At 40.6% G+C, this 18091-nt stretch overlaps 1 protein-coding gene across 2 annotated transcripts in view; it reads right to left on the bottom strand.

Annotated features, from left to right (window-relative positions):
- Nucleotides 1–18091, bottom strand: part of Nalcn (sodium leak channel, non-selective) — a 332253-nt gene that overhangs the window by 148777 nt on the left and 165385 nt on the right. For both annotated transcript variants that reach the window (XM_045146251.1, XM_045146252.1), the window contains exon 13: nt 14071–14262. In XM_045146251.1, the coding sequence (XP_045002186.1) occupies nt 14071–14262 (192 nt within the window). The remainder of the gene's footprint in view (nt 1–14070; nt 14263–18091) is intronic.

Raw genomic sequence — 18091 nt, 5'->3', positions numbered from 1 at the left:
TAACTAACTAAATAAATTTTTTTAATTAAAAAAAAAAAACATAGCTGTTCATTTACTTGCTACTTGAAATTTTTTTTCTCACTGGTATATAATGATAGTTTTACATTTGTTTGTTAATCTACCTATTTCTGTTTTTGAAATAAAAAAGCAATAAGAATACTTTATTCATAATTCAAAAAATTGTTCATTTATCATTTTAGAATTTAAGTACTCAGTTTTTTGTATATACATACATACATACATACATACGTACATACATACATATAGTTTGAATGGATGCTCCCCAGTAAATTTAGGAGTTTATTAAAGCTTGTAAATTAGATCACCAGCCAACTGCCTACTGGCTGGTGGAGGTATCACACTGGTCTAGCCCTATGGTAGATTTGGAATTCCAGTCAAAAGATATGCATAGTGCTTGAGTTCTTACATTATTCAGTTCCTAAAGTGTGCTTCCTTATGGTGTTGGTGTTGGCTTTTCTTTGTGCATGGACTGGGGGAAAGGGGGCAACTTCTGTTATTATGGAACATCTCCTCTATCTTTAAGCTTCAATAAATCTCTCCCTCCATTTACTGCGCCTTGTTTGAAAGTTCATCCCAGCAGTGTGAGCCTGTTTACTACAGAATTGGTACCAAGAGTGGGGTGGAGATGCTGTGTGATGAATCTGACCATGTGGGTTTTAATCTTTTGTAACTTGTGTGCTGAAGGAATGGAAAACTTAGTGCTTATAACTGAGGATGCCTTCTGGAGTGGTAAGCCAAGTATTATCAATTCTGATGAAAGTTTGAAAATTGCTATGTACAGAGAAATTGTATTTGGAGGCTTGGCTTATGAATTTCTAAGGAGACGAAAAGATTACAGAAAACTTTGTTAGAACTGGACTGCTGACATAAAGACTGGTTGTGTTCTCAGCAATTATTCGATTATTATTATTATTATGTTGTCTAGTAGGAAAACACAAATTTCTTTTCTCCTTCTCTTTCCAAGATGGCTTATTCTTCCCTTTATTTTTACAAGTTTCCTGCTAGGTTCTTTTTAGAGAGGGGGGGGGGGGAAGATTGAGAATTGGCATTCTAGGGCCTCAGCACTGCAATAGATTTCCAGATGCATGCGCCACCTAATGGGCATGTACAATCATGCACTTGTCTCACCTTTGTGCATCTGTCTTATGTGGAATCTAGAGAGAGGTAGAACATGGGTCCTTAGGCTTTGCAGGCAAGCACCTTAACTGCTAAACCATCTCTCCAACCCTTCCTGCTGGCTTTGCATCATCTTTTGACTCAACTATAAATGACTTGCACTATTCTAAAAAACAGTAATATTGTCTAGACAGTTAATAGGATACTCTTTGCAGTGGTTCAGATAAATATACAAACTGGTCAAATTTCTCTAGTTTTTCTCACAGAAATAGATAATAAAATTAGAAGTTGTGTCCTGTAAGATTCTATTTCCTAGGGTCTCCTCCTACCCTCCACACACATTTGCTTAGCCACATGCATGTTCACCCATGTATGCGTGTCTATACACAAATATTCATCCCATTGTGTTGCATGAAAATTGAGGTTTTAAAATTGATTCATGGGGAAGCTATAGAGACAATTATGTGCACAGGGGCAGCAGCTCTGTCTTTTTGTCTTCTTGCTCACTGTGGCTCTTGGGGTTGTAGCCAAGATGTGCACAGGAGGGAATGGATGGACCTCTGTATCAGTTGTCCTTTGTGGTATGAGGGCATATATACAACTATTAATGATATGCTCTTTCCTGGTATTTTTTGAAAATCAGCAAAAGAATGAATGAGTACCTGAAACTGGAATTGGGAACCCTTATGAAAGTATTTACGTAAAAGAAAATGGAGTTTCCACTGTTCATTTAATTCTCCAATCCAGCCCTTGTGTTCTGTGTTATCTGACTGGTGCTTGGAGGTAAGGTGTGATGCTAGAGGCCTTTCCATGTTGTGTAAGCATGACACTGACTGTGACTGCTTGCTGACTGTCACATGGTAGATACAAGGCTGACCAGTTTGCATTTATCATCTTTCTCCATCTTAGCAATATTCTCAATCAAGTATTTATTATTTTATGAGGAGTTCTAGATAAATGTTAGTGGATAGTTGAAAAGTCCAATTATAGATTGTGTTTTTCCATATCCAGGCACAAACCATTTAATAACAGAATTACTTTTTTTTTTTTGGTCAAGTAAATCATAGACATTCATCTTCACTAAGACCATAGTGCTTCTTACTAATGGCTGTAACTTATTTTTTGTAGTAATAATGTTAAGAGTATGGTGATAAATAGCAGTTAGGGAAATGAAAATTAGCAAAATGTAATTAGAGCAAAAAGATTCATATTTGAAAGAGTAAACTTCAGGAGGTAGGATGGGAACAGTCTTGATTGCTGTCTATAATGTTTGGTCATCTGACTACTCACATCTATGTATGATCCTTGAATCAGTAGGGTTGAAGGACACTATTTTATTACAGTGCATGGGTAAGTCACCTCAAAAATAAATCCAACAGGAGCAAAACAACCATACCAAATAGTCCATTGTTACAGTGGAAAAGAAAGAAAGTAAATTTTAAGGTCTTGTTGGGGTCGGGGGACATGGGTCATTAAAGTATACCAAAGTATTATTTCAGATTTGAAACAAATTACTGGTTTCTACTATAGAGTCTTGTCTGGCTGAAGATAACCATTTGGTCCATAGCTTTTGATGGGGCTTACTTTATAAGTCTGTGAAAAAATTGATATAATATTGGCCTCACTGAAAAAAAAAATACTACCAAAGATGCCTGCAATTCCTCAACTGGTCATAAATTTTTGTCTTCGGTCAATAAAAATGAATTTTGCTCAATGAAAACACTCCCTCAGAGAAATAATATGACTTCTAGTGTGATCTTCTGCAAAACAGTTCTGTTACTCCTCAGGAAAAGAAATAAGCAAGAAACAGTCAAAAACCTCAGTGGCGCTCCTGGTGAAGACCCTCTGAGTGTCCCGTCCCACCATCGCCTCCTCTTCTCACATGTCCCTCGGTGCCTGCAGGTCTCCATGTTTCTGATTTGCCCTTTGATTTTCCTTACAAAAACTGTCCCTATAAAACAGCATTTCAGTACCCAAATCTTTACCTAATAAAATCTTATTTACTCCTAAGATTTGCACACCTACTTTTCTTGAAAGCAATCTCTTCCTCCTGTTAAATGAAGGTGACATTTGCAGGCATAGTAGTTGGGTCCATAGTAAGTCCCTAGAATTTCTGATTACTCTCAAGGATACTACTTATAAATGGACTATATCCATTATAGCATATTTCATATTTTTTGTCTAGTTTCTTTCTCCTAAGGGGTAAGATTTTGAATTTTTCCTTAAAGTATTGACTATGCTAAAGGGAGGAGAGTTAGCAATGTGTTCATGTCTGTACACTTCATAGTTTCATTACATAAAGAATGCTGGCGCAATTATGAATAACAAAAATGGCGGCTGGAAAGATGGCTTAGTGTGGTAAATGTGTTTGTCTGTGAAGCCTAAATACCCAGGTTAAATTCCCCAGAACCCATTCAAACCAGATGCATAACGTGGCACATGCATCTGGAGTTCATCTGCAGTGGCTGGAGGCCCGGGTGTGCCCATTCTCTCTCTCTCTCGCTCCTGCTTCTTTTTCTCATTCAAATAAATGAATAAATAAATAATCAAATTATTTAAAAAGCTCTTAAGGGCTGAAGTTCATTTGCAGTGACTGGAGGCCATGGCATGCCCATTGTGTCTCTTTCTCTCTGAAATGGATAGAAATAAAATATTAATAAAACCACTTACTTTTTTAAAAATGGGCACATAGTTTTCTTAGTATTCATTTTGAAATTCATATCTAATGTTTTGTGAAAAAAATTATGTTAAATTTGGGAACGTGTAAATACTGGACTCAGAGAAGATAATCACCTTAATGCACAGTGGCAAATAAAATATTTGTTAGGGCATGAAGCAAGCAGAGATAGTATCCTTTGGATTGTATCTATCAAAACACATTTTGCTATCAGAAAAACAAGTTAATAGAGTGCTTTTTGTTCCTACAAAAAATTATGGTTGAACCTCAACTTCTGATCATGAATGGAAATGATGAGTTACCCACCATCCTGCACCCCCAAGGAAAACCTGGATAAAATGCCATAAACATTTGGCTAAAGGCCTCATTAAAATACAAGAAAATAATGGAAAGTCTACGGATCAAAAAAGTCAGAATTAGCTTCAGTCAAAATAGCCTTTCCCTTGGGGAATCTCCGCAGGCTTTGGTTTTGAATGTTATGTCACGCACAGGGGTCAAATTCATGGACCCTAAAGATGAGCAGCAGACTGCTGAGATACTCAAGCAAAGCTGAATGATCGTTGGCCTTCTCTCTTCGTCGGTCCACTGACCAGGCAAAGAGCTCAATGGCAAGGTAAGATGACAAAGCATCCTGGGTGTCTCTGAGGGCTCTCACATGTCCAATCATCATAGTACCATCCGTCAGGCCTGGTACTGCAGATTTTCAAGGAATGAATAGAAATTCGATACTGGTACCTCAACAATTGCTCATCCAAGCTGAAATAAGGTAAGATTGCTCCCTTTGTTGCAGCAAGTACAAAAATCAATTCTGGTTTTTTTTAAAAAAAAAAGGAGCTAAATGTTTATAGCATAACAAAGCAACGATCGGTGTGATTTGATCTGGCAGCCATGGGGTTGTGAGGACAGAACTCTCTGGGCGCACTGATGGATGAAGTGCGAAATCTGCTTTGGGATGAAGGCTTAGCTGCATCTAAAGTCGAAGATAGGTTTATTCTAAGACCCATGATTCTATTCCTAACCAAAAAATTACTTTGCATGTGCAGAAATTGGCATGTGAGAATGCTCAGAGCAGCATTATTTGTATCCACAGAATTTGAAAACATTCAACACCTGGTGCATTAGTTTCCCACTGGAGAGTAACAACGTGCCACACATTCAGCAGCTTGAGACAACCCCACGTAGTGTCCTGCGCTTTCCTCAGGTCAGAAGCTCAGGCCAGAAATCATGGTGCTGCCTGGGTTTCAGACTCATCTCCAGCTCCCAGCTTGCCTGGAGCTGTCTCATCCTGTCTCATTTGTGTTGTGACCAGAATTTAGCTTTTGAATGATTAGAGAAAGGCACTCAAGGAGCAGACGTTACCACACTTAAACCCTGCAAAGCTAGTAAGGAGCCTACTTTTATTTTTTACTTTGTTTATGGTACTGAGAATTGAACTTAGGGTCTCATCCATGCTAGGCATGTATTCTGCACCCCTGAGCCTGTGGTTTTGTCTATATATGTGTGTATAGTATGTGTGTGTGTATTCATACTTTTTAAAAATTTTGCAAAAAATTGGGCCCAGAACCTAAGCATTCATGTATGCTATATAAGTTCTCTACCATGGACATACATCCATACCACTTTACTACTTCTGTTTTGAGATGGCATAGTTGCTCAGTCTAGCCTTAAATTCAATCTATAGCCAAGATATACCTTAAGACTTGGGATCTTCCTGCCTCGCTTTACCAAGTAACTGGGATTACATGACTAGCTTGTTCTTATTATTCCTTGTATCATTTTTGCATATGTGACATATCTCATGACGAAATTAAAAACATAAAAGACAAAACAGTGAACCGAATCAATAAATATTTCAGCAGTATTAATTGAATGAATGAATAGTGCTGAAGGTTAAAATAGACTCTGAATTTTTTTAAGTTGTCAGATGTAACATCTGGCAGAAAAAAGAATTAAAAGCATGTTGTTTTTAAATTTTCTCATAATTTTATCACTACAGCTAAGAGTATGATCAGTCATTTTGATGGTTGAAAGAAAAACCAGTAAATAAATTTGTAATTAAACGCTTTATAGCATTTATTGCTTTTATGTGTAATGAATTTCTTGGACATGATTTTATAAGTAAAAATTTAATAGAGCAAGTAATTAGCATATATATGAGGCCAATTGTAAAAGCTGTATCAAATAAATAATATTAAATTTTAACTATTTTGTGGTATGGACAGTTGCAATTCTTACATATAAAAACTACGTTATTTGTACAACTGCACAAGATGAGGTCTGCTTGTTATTACTTTAGTGGAGAATTGGAATAAAGGGTAAGATATGTAAAGATATGTAGCAAATGTTTAATATATATATGTATATATATACACACCTACATACATATATATACATATACATATATACATATACATATACATACATATATATATATATACTATATATATACATACATATATATACTAAGTTTGAGATAGTTGCATTATGTAATAATTGCAGGGGAAAAGCTGAGCAAAACAGTGAAATGCTTTTATCAAGAAACTACCAAAAACACACAAACTATGGTTTCTATTGCTTATAGCATACTATGTTATGACCTGTTTCCTCACGAAAGGTTAACCTAAAGTGTCCTCAGAATAGAATTTATTCAACCAACAAAATAGGAAACATGGAATATTGCCTTCCAGCAGGATTTGGTAACACTTACGTTTCTTTTTAACAGTATGTCTGTTTGGTCCAAGATAGAATATAAAGCTACTGTCTTGGAGAAGCATCGATGGCATGTGATGGAAAGTGTCCAGCCCCAAGACAACGGGAGGCAGGAATCTCTCACTCATGCCCTCTGTGCTGTCCTCCAGCACCTACTTGGGATTCCTAGGAAGCAGCCTGGGCCAGGTGCAGCTGGTGAGATGAATTAAACACGAGGCCTCTTCTATACCATGTCTGTTTACAGTCCCTGTTTTCACAGAACTTTTAGATTTGTAGGCAGAGATGAGATGAAGTGGTCCATCCAGGTTTTGGGTTTGACTATTGTACTATCTTTAAAAGAAGTATTATTTTATTTTTGGTGTGTGTATATACGTGTGTAGGATCCATATGTGTGAGTGTAGTGCAGTGAGTGGATGTCTGCGGATAGCTTTCAGTTGCGGATCCTCACTGCCGACACGTTGGAGGCAAGTTCATTCTCATTGTTGTGCCTTGCAATGTTGGCCAGGCTAATTGGTCCACGAGTTTCTGGGAAATTCTCTATCTGCCTCCTTTCTTCATGTCAGTGTACTGGGATTATAGAAGCTGCCTGTGGCTTCAGATTTCACAGGGATCTGGCTTCTGCCACAAGGGTTTTGTCCACTGAGCCATTTGCTGTCTGGTCATCCCTGCAACACTTCCTTTCCCATATGATTGACCTAAACCAGTTATCATAGTTTCAATGTCTTGCTAGGGATTAGGCATGACCCCCATTACTTATTTAATTATGCCAATGAGAAATAGAAGCAAGATTTTTGGGGAGCACATTGGACAAGGAAAGGTTTGCTTGTGTATAGGAAAGGGGTCTGGGGAATGAGAAGTCACTCATTCCTTTGGATGTTATCATGAAGCCTAGAAATATTACAATCATTTTGATAAAATATGAAGAAAGCACTTAAAAGGAGGCAACTGCATCAGGCTGCTATATCACAAATTTGGTGCCTTGAAGCAGCAGAGATATACCATATCCCAGTTCTGAAGGCCGAAAGTCTGAGCTCAAAATATTGGCAGGACCCTGCTACCTGATGGATCCTGACAAGACAACCATCAGTCCTAAGCTACACCCTCACCGTGCTAACGCATACGCGCTCAGCTTCCTCAAGTCCTGTGGGTCAGCTGTGGTGAACTCTCTCTCCTTCTGGGTATTGATGGTATGCTTCCTCTGGATCCTTCATAATGTTTCTTTATTTTATTATTATTCTTTTATATGTGTAATATGTGTGATGTGGTGGTGGTGGTGGTGGTGGTATGTGTGTGAGTGTGTGTGTGGTATATATACATACATATGCAGATACACTCAGAGGTGCGTTCTGGCTAGAGGAGGATACTGGGTGTTCATTTTCCATCATCAATCCACTTATTTCCTTGACAGCACAGATCTTTGTTTTATTTTTAAAAACTTTTTTTGGTTTATTTTTATTTATTTATTTATTTGAGAGCGACAGAGAGAGAGAGGGAGAGACAGAGATAGAAAGAGAGAGAATCAGCATGCCAGGGACTCCAGCCATTGCAAACGAACTCCAGATGTGTGCGCCCCCTTTTGCATCTGGCTAACGTGGGTCCTGGGGAACCGAGCCTCGAACCAGGGTCCTTAGGCTTCTCAGGCAAGTGCTTAACCGCTAAGCCATCTCTCCAGCCCCAGATCTTTGATTTTTTTGTGAACCCCTGCACTCTTGTCTGTGCTGTCCACAGGACTGTGGCCAAGCCCAGATGCTTATGTGGGTCTTGGGGATCAAACTCAGGCTATCTCTGGTCCTCTCAGGCTCTAATATATGTATCAAGCACTTTTACCTCCCAAGGCATCTCCCCCATCCCTCTCTCTCTTTATATGTGCATTTGCTTTTTGAGGTAGGGTCTTGTTGAGCCCAGGGTGACCTGGAATTCGTTAAATAGTCTTGGGCTAACCTCAAACACACAGCAATCCTCTTACCTCAGCCTCCTGAGTGCTGGAATTAAAGGTTTGTGCCACCATGCCTGTCTGTCCATACTGATTTCTTAATTGACCACTATCCAGTGTGTTTGCCAGGGCACATGTGACTCTGATGGGTAACAGCTGTGAAGGGCTGAAGGTGGATACCAGTTCATCTTTTAAGTTATGTAGCTCTGTGTAGGCTCTCTCAATGCTCTAAGCCTCAGTTTTATCAAGTGCAAATAGGGTTGTTATTTACCAGGTTGACTACGTAGACATCATCACCATTTTATAAAAGTATCAAGTGGGCTAGATAGATGGCTTAGCAGTTAAGGCATGTGCCTGTGAAGCCTAAGGACCCATGTTCGACTCTCTAGATCCCAGGTTAGCCAGTCGCACAAAGGTGGGGCAAGCACAAGGTTGTACATGCCCACTAGGTGGCGCAAGTGTCTGGAGTTCGAATGCACTGGCTGAAGCACTGCCACACTGATTCTCTCTCTCTCGCTCACTTGTTCTCTCTAAAAATAACAAAAAGCTTAAAAAAATGTATAAAGCTTAGGGAATTAAATGCTATTTAAGACCACATACCTAATCAGCAGTACTTAAGCATAAAATCTATGTCCTTTCCAATTACCTAAGGTAAGCAAGAAGAATAGTATTAAGGAAGTTGAATGCAAAAGTAACTTGATCAAGTCATATCAGTTTATGAATGCTTGGGTCAAACTCTGGTAGGCTTTCATGGCTCATGTGTGCATCTCAAGGCTTCAATTCCCTTTAGGATGCTTCTTTCTAGCTTCTGAGTATTTTTGGTGCTCCTTCTGGTGGTCACCGACTGGTCTCCTCCAGCCCATGCTCAATTGGACCTTGCTACTTGACCAGTATTATCACTGATTGGAGTCTGTTTCCACAGCTCATTGCTTGCATCATTACACAGTCCCATAATTGTCAGTGGTCAGCCTCCGAGATGGCCTGCACTAAAGTCAAGATGATGTGAACACTGTTTGCAGTTCCTCATTTAGTGTGGAGTGGTTAACACCATGAACAGCTCACGTACCCCAAGCAATCAACTGCTGGACAAGAAAGGAGAAGGGAAGTGTGTAAGAGCCATAGCTGAATGCCAGAGGGGACTGCCATGAGTTAATTATGTTTTCTGATGCTTCCCTGTGAATCGAGAACTTCCCTCTGATAGCGCCTTGTCTTATTAGATAGGATAATGATTCTCTTTCATAAATGGAATGTTTTGAACATATTTGTAAGCTTTTCTTATCTGAGAGACAGATAGAGAAACAACGGAAAACAGTGAATATGAATGAGCCAGGTCACCTTGCCACTGAAAATAAACTCCAGATGAATGCACCACTTTGTGCATTTGCTTTACATTGGTACTGGAGCATAGACCCAAGGCCATCAGGCTTTGTAAGCAAGTGACTTTAACTGCTGAGCCATCTCTCCAGCCCCCATTTTTTTTTTCTAATTAGGGTCTCACTCTAGCCCAGGCTGATCTGGAATTCACTATGTGGTCTTGGGGTGGCCTCAAACTCAAGTGATCCTCCTACCTCTGCCTCCTGAGTGCTGGGATTAAAGGTGTGTGCCACAATGCCCGGCTACCAGTCCCCATTTTTCTAAACTTTTATTAATTTTTTTAAAGGAATTTAACCTTCAGTTATGCTCATGTGCAAGGAGTCATCTTGCCCTTCTTGTCTCTTCACAGTCTTACGATCTTAATACTGCCAGCATCTGAGTGCCCAGTGAGGGGCTGGGCGTCTTTCAGTGAGAGAGTGGAATAACCAGACACAAGGCTGGAGATGAACGTGCAGAGCTGCTCTGTGACTGGCAAATAGAGAAATCTCATAGAAGGGCTTGAGAGCAGCCCTGTTTTACTTCCTGTGATTTCACCTCTAACCTCAAATATGCCACGGGGGAGATATTTAAACCTCTTGAAAATGCTTGCTAAGCCATTTGTGTACTTTCTGTGTATCTCCAACATGCACACTATTTTTTTTTTTACTTATATTTTGGATGTGACAAAAATAACAGCGTAGAAAATAATTTTCCCAGTCACACAGCTAAAAAGCGATCTACAGGGAGGCGAAATTGGACCCATGGGGCAAGAAGTGCAGATTCTAGAACATGATGGGTTTGCAGCCCTGCTCTCAGCATCCCTGAAAACCCTCAAAGGCTCTTTTTTGAGTAGCTCATTTAGTGGGAAAATCTGATTTGACCCGAAGCATATTTATTGCCCTTTTGTAAAAAATCATTTTTTTTTCCCTGAAATGGCTACTGAAATATGCACACACTAGTTCCAAGGTGCCCATTTCAAGATGGCCATGTGGGTGGCATTAGCCTTCTAATATCTGGAAAATTCCATGCTCCAAAAACCATCTCATTCATGACGCTTTAGAGCAAGTGATATATAGTCAATGAGGTGAAATGAGAGGGCACGGTAAAAAGGTGACTGGAGCTGGGGACTGTGCACAGACCAAGTTCTCTTCTGGTTTCATTTCCCTTTGAGGATCCTTGATCTTAGAACAATGACCGCCTCTATGACCTTCGACAACATGCATTGATTGAAGTGGCGGGAATGGTGGGATAACATTGGCCTCAGTGTTACTGAGGGGAAAGACGGCCGTGTGCCCTTTGGATGTATCCAGTGAGGGGGCAGAGTAGGAGAAGGTGGGCTTCATGACATGGCTTTCATCCTTGCTTACGTCCCCCCCAATCCCTGGATGAAGAGCTAATCCATCTATGAAGTTCAGCTTCAGGCCCAAATCCTAGAAGTCATCTTGCAGGAGAGATCACAGACAGTGCTTAGTCATGCTGAACTTGGTGCTCACCCTGGGCATGACAACTCTCCAGAGCGCTTCACCCAGGGGCTCAGGCCCACCCTGCTGGGCAGCCATGCTACTCCAATGTCTATGCTCCTTGCTGGGGACCCCAGTATAGCATTTTCCTCTACTTTGTCTCAGTGTTCTTCCTTGCCTGGCCTCTCTCCATTTCTGCCTGCCTTCTCCTGGATCACATAAGAACAGGAATCTTGGGCTGGAGAGACGGCTTAGTGCTTAAGGCACTTGCCTGCAAAGCCAAAGGACCTCAGTTCGATTCCCCAAGATCCTCATAAGTCAGATGCACAAGGGGGTGCACGCATCCGGAATTTGTTTGCAGTGGCTGGAGGCCCTGGTGAGACCATTCTCTTGTCTTTTTCTCTAGCTCTACCTCATTCTCTCTCTCGCAATTAAATAAAAATAAAGTATTAAAAAATAAAAAGAGCATGAAACTTTTGGTTCAGGAAGGCTCAGCACCTCCACCTTGAGGATCCTGCCCTTACCCACATTAGGGTAAAAGGAACAGTGGGTGGGGAATGCATATGCACTGCACAAGGAGCAAATGGAGGCTTACCTATGATTCCCACTGGCTTATTCTCTTTGTGAGCACCTTGTCACCTAGCAGCTCACCACCTAGCTAAGGCATCCTTTGTGCTCCTAATGTTCTGGTCATGTCCTCCTCCTTCCTTGCCAGCAGCTCCTTGCCACCATCTTTATGACACGCTTTTAAAAAATATATTTTATTTATTTAATTGAGAGAGACAGAGTCAGACAGAGGGAGAGAGAAAGGGAGGGAGAGAGAGAGAGAGAGAGAGAGAGAGAGAGAGAGAGAGAGAGAATGGGCGCACCAGGGCATCCAGCCACTGCAAACGAACTCCAGACGCGTGCACCAGCTTGTGCACCTGGCTTATGTGGGTCCCAGGGAATCGAACCTAGGTCCTTTGGCTTTACAGATAAACACCTTAACTGCTAAGTCATGTCTCCAGCCCTATGGCACACTTTTGTACTGATGCATTCACACATGTGTGCTGTGCATTTTGATCTCATTCTACAGTAAGCAACCTCTCACCTATGGCACATGTTTGTAACCTCACCTCTGGTTGTTTAATCTCCGTTAAACACGGTGACACTTTTACCCAACCTCTGCTCCTCAGTCTTAGATCTTTCCCTTACCGTGGACTAGTATTTTCCATTTTCCATTCTGCAGGGAGAAATTGCTTACCTCAGGCCTGTAGCCTAGCTGTCCCAGCCACCTGGGTCATGTTGCGCTTGCGCTACGTCACGTGCGTGCCACGGGCCACATGCTCCAACATGACTTCCTGGACTTTTCTATGATTACAGGCCTCTCTTTGGGGTCTCAGGGTGCCTTGTACCGGTTCTCATCCAGGCTAGTAGAACTACATGTTTAATGCCTGCCTACTCTCTTCAGTGGAGAATTTTTTTTTTTAAGGAATAGGAACTTAGTTCTGTCTAGTGTCTTTGGGCTTATCATTTCCTGATTCTTCATAACCACTCAACAAATACTCGAGGACAGGTGAATGGATTTGCACCTTAAAAGGTTCAACTTCTTCACTGATAGCTAAAGTAATAAATTTAGCATGAAATTAAAAAACAAAGTCCAATCTAGGTTAGCCTACCCACTCAGAGTACAGGCTTATATGTTCTCAAAGCTTAATTTAAAATGTATATCTTACAGTGTTCTTTCTTCAACATTATCCTTTCTATGGATAGGATAGGCCTCATTATTTCCACTTATGATGAGGACACATATACTTTTTTCTTGTCCATACATATATATATGTATATATGTATGTATGTATGTATGCATATGTTTCTGAGTATACATGAGATTAAATTTCAAGATCCTGCTGGTTAGACCCTGAATCTTCTAATAAGTGTTGCTTACGGATCCTTTGGTTTCCACATCCTTGTTAGCTGGCATGGTGGTTTTCATGTAAAATGTCCTCCATAGCTTCAGGTGTTTGTGATTATGGCAGGTGGCACCCTTGGGAGGTGGATCCTTACTAGAGGGGGTGTGACACAGGGCTGACCTGAACGTTTATCAATCCAACACACCGGGCATTCAGAGCTGGCTCACACTGCGTACCCTGTCCCTGTTGACGGGACAAGATACGTCGTCACCCTGGATTCCTGCTCTGGCATCTTTCCCTGCCCACACGCAGCTTTTCTTCAAAACTGTAAGCTTCAATTAATCCATTTCTCCCGTTAAGTTGCTTCTGGTCGATCTTTTTGTCTTAGCAACGAAGGGAACTGTTACTCAGGGTAAAATCTAGTGATAATGCAGGAGTCTAAACTAGGTCAAGTCCTAAAGGCCCTTCAAACTTGAAACATATTAATTTTATTAGGCGGAAAATCCAGTCCTTTTAGAATATGTCTGACACAAAATGTGTGAATGGTAAAATATATCTAGAATATTTCACACAAATAAAAAATGGACATTATAATTTAAGGTTCTGATACATTGTAATTCATAGTGATGAAGAAATACAACTCCCATTTTTGTGCGATTTTCTTGGCATCCAGTTATATTATTTACAGGATTATAGCATTAATGTATGCTCTGTCAGTACTGAAAGTGTGTTCTAACACCTGCACCCTGCCTAAGAGACCATTTGAAATATTAAAATTTAATGACTCCAAGCTATCAAAAATAGGACAATGTTTTTGGACCATGGCTAAATTGAAATTCCTTTGATGTTAATCATTACTTTTTAAAAATAAGAACAATGAATTAAATTGACTGCATTTTAAATTCTTACCCTTGGAAATGTTGTGAATCTATCCAGCTCTTCAACGAAGCAGAACATTTGTAAACTAATGGCTGACATGACGATCAGGAGGCTGGCAGTGAAGACGACCAAACTCCCAAGCTTTTTCCCGGGACCAAATATCTTGTAAACAAAGTCTTCTAATGCTGGTGAAATCTTAATAAGCCGAACCACACGCAGGACCTATTGGGAGAGAGGAAAAACAACCGTGCTTGACACGGAATCTTAAAGAAATTTGCACTGAGACATTTTTCACAGCACCTTGAAATCACTTTTCCATTTGAACACCTTGGGACTAAAAATAGTAACATAATAACCGAGAGAGATCCGTCGCCTGCTTCCAACCTCAGAGCAAGAGCATTGAAAATCTCGACTGAACAAAGAGAAATGTTGGTAACCAAGTCTTTTAACATACTATATGATCATTTGAAATGATATTATGAAATGTTGAACTAAGATGGATATTTTTTTCCTAATGCTCAACTATCCAAGAGAACCTTAAACTCAACCTTAGTTATATATAATGTCTTGTAAAATAAACCTTCCTAGCTATTACACATCCTTGAAGGAATGGGGAAAAATATCAAACATTTATCAGAGACTTTACTTCTGAGTGAGCTCTTTTCCAGTGTCCAATTTCTTTCTTTCTTTTTTCTTTTTCTCTTAAATAACAGAACCTCATGTGTAGCCTACAAAGTGACTCCCTAAGGTGACAGATTTCACTTTGGAGCCTTTGTACCTGCACTTCATGGCTGGGTGTGTCCTGTGAGCTATGCTCAAATGTGAAAGGAGGGGACTCCAGCAGCTTTGGGCACAAGTACGTTAAACTTGCTCTGCCCAGGCTACTTCTTTCTTCCTCTGGCCTAAACGTGGAAACAGTTAAATGCAACATATAAATGTCAAGAACATGACAGGTAAGATCCCACCAACCACACTGGCATCCTTGGACCAGAGGCAGGCCTGTTTTGCCTGAATGTATACCATATATTTCAAAGAGACAAGCTTCTGTCTTCTATAAGCTTTCTTTTATTGGATTTTTTTTATTTTTAATTTTAAATATTTATTTAATTATTTGACACAGAGAGGGAAGGAGAGGAAGAGGGAAAGAGGGAGAGACAGATATGGGGGGGGGGGCAGAAGAATGGGCTCACCGGGTCTCAAGTTACTGGAAATGAATGTCAGAGACATGTGCCATCTTACATATCTGGCTGTATGTGGGTACTGGGGAATTGAACCTTGGTCCTTAGGCTTTGTGAACAAGTTCCTTAACTGCTATGTCATCTCTCCATCCCTGGATCTTAAAAAAAAACTATTTTTTTTACACATGTTTACATTCCACTGTACAAATATAGGCTAATGGCTACTGTCGGGCCTTGAGAGGCCTGGACACGAGGCCTAGTGGAACTTCCTGAGTCTAACTATAGTTTGGCGACCTGTCTCAGGCCAGCTAGGACTCAGCAGGGTGCCAAATTGCCTCTGGCCTGCTACTTCTGCAAAAAACGTTAGAATTCCTGCGTGTGCACGCTTAGAACCAATCATTTCAAAAGTCACCATATGCTATTGGCCCTTAACACCTCATCCCCTCCTGAGATCCCCACCTTTGTTCTTAACGCTATATAAGTAACTGCCTGCCACAATAAAGTGAGATCCTGCTTCGACAGGTCTCTCGACTCAGTGTGTCTGGGTCGTGGACACTCACCATCCCGCTCAGCCCCAGGGAGAGACCGGTGGGGCCAGAGACCCGGAAGGCTACCGTTATAAAATAGCATAAAACAGACATGGCTCTGAAGGACACATTTGACTCAAAAGGATAAACTGGTATGTGTAAAAGCTGAAGCAAGCAACATGGAATGATAACATTTTTCACTAAGTCGAAGATGTCATCAATTTTTTATGTACTCCTAAGAAATGAAGAAAAATGCTGGCAATTAAAATGTGGCACAATATTGATATGAGGTAGATTCCAGGTTTAGAAATGACCCATCAGGCCCTTGAGGCTTTGTCATAAAGGAAGCAGAGCACAGAGACGCATGTGGCCCTGGATGGCTGGTACCAGTAGGAGCCCGAGTTGTCTGAGGAAGGTGGTTATCATGCTTGGGATTCAGATAGGGGCAGCAGGGCGCTTTACAAATTAGATTTGGGGCTGCGGCATGGCATTGTGCTCTGGGGAAATGGCTCAGCAATTAAAGGCACTTGCTTACAGAGGTTGTTGGTTCAATTTTCCAGTGGCATATGCATCTAGGGTTCATTTTTAGTGGCATGATGCCCTGGAACACCTATTCTCTCTCTCTCTCTCTCTGTCTCTCTCTCTCTCTCTCTCTCTGCTTGTAAATAAATTAAAAGCAATATTTAAAATTTTAAAAGTTTAAAATAGCATGTTCAATTGTGCTCTTCTATTGTCTCTATTTTCTCATGTTTCCTGGTTTTCATTCTACTCTATGGTTTCTCCATGAATTCCAGAAAGGACTGTCCAGGTCATACAACATAGGCCTTGCCTGAACTGAAGTGACCTGAATTACTCTAATATTTGCTAGATACTATGAATACAAGATGGTATGGGGCTACAAAGAGGGCACAGTTAGTAAGTGTGCTTCCTGAATGAAAGCCCGAGGGGGCCTGAGCCCACGGAACTTTGAATCTCCAGAAACTATGTCAACAGTGATCCGTGGCTATGCACAGCTGTGATACGTGTCCTGTTAGCGTGTAGGGACCAGAGAACTTCTGGGGCTTGTGAACATCAAGCTTCGGAATCCATAGGAGACTCTATCACTAGAAAAACATCTGGGTGAATAATGGAGGGGGGCACCCTATATTTTTTGCTGTTGGCTGCCACAGGTAAGCCCACAGGGCACTGTATTAGAATATATTTGCACATACACTATGTACAATATATATATTTTTTTCTCTCTCTCTCTCTCACACACACACATACCAAATCCCATCACATACACTGTGCAAATAAAAAAGGTGCTAGAGACATGACTTAGCAGCTAAGGTGCTTGCCGCAAAGCCAAACACCCAGGTTCAAGTACCCAGGACCTATGTGTGCCAGATACACAGGTGGCACACGTGTTTGGAACTTGTCTGCAGCAGCTGGAGGCCCTGTTGTGCCCATATTCTTTTTCTCTTTCTAATAAATAAATAAAAATAATTTAAACAAAAAGGGGAGATGTTCTTTTTTTTTTTTTAAATTTCTTTCTTTTTGATTTTTTGAGGTAGATTCTCACTCTAGCCCAGGCTGGCCTTGAACTTACAGTGCTCCTCTTGCCCCAGTCTTCCCAGTGGTAGGGGATTTAAAGCATGTACCGCCGTGCCTGGCTTCTTATTAATCTCTAACAGGCACTGCAGTAAGAAGCATGGGAGGCTTGGCATTCTGAGGGTCTTTGCTAAGCACATGGAACAAGAGAGCTTAAGAAGGAAGCCAATACTACAGGAAGGTAGAGAAGAAATGGATGGGGTCTCCATGATTCTAGACACTTCAGCTTCTGAAATTTTCATATCGGAAGCCGTACCTACTATCCTAGACTTAGCTCAACAGGAAATTCAGTGGTGAACTTTCCTGCTGTTTCCAGAAGGAAGACATGGTCTGTAGTGGCAGGTCAAGTAAAGTAACGAGCTACAGGACCAGCTACGTTGTGAAGATGTATATTTAAAATTCTGATAGAAGACTTAAAGGAGAAAGTTAATGTGAGAAACCAAGTTGTTTGAGTTAATCTCATAGTACATAGTTTAGCTACCCAGCTTTTTACTGTAATTTTTAGCATACATTCCCAAATCAGAACATGTTATACTTAAGTCACTGTTCCCAGTTAAATATGGCTTTATATTAAGAGCTATTTCAATTTTAACATTTGTAGTAATATACAGAATCGTAATCTGACAATATTTCACTTTTTTGTCACTTTGGTTTTTAGGCATGTATGATTTGATATCTACCTGAGCAGATTCATCTGGGCAAATTTTCTGGGACAAGTTAATTAGTTTACATCTCAGATTACAGTACTATGAGTTT

Source organism: Jaculus jaculus, chromosome 3 (assembly GCF_020740685.1).
Source record: "Jaculus jaculus isolate mJacJac1 chromosome 3, mJacJac1.mat.Y.cur, whole genome shotgun sequence".
NCBI lineage: Eukaryota > Metazoa > Chordata > Mammalia > Rodentia > Dipodidae > Jaculus > Jaculus jaculus.
This window is presented reverse-complemented; position numbering and strand designations above follow the sequence as displayed.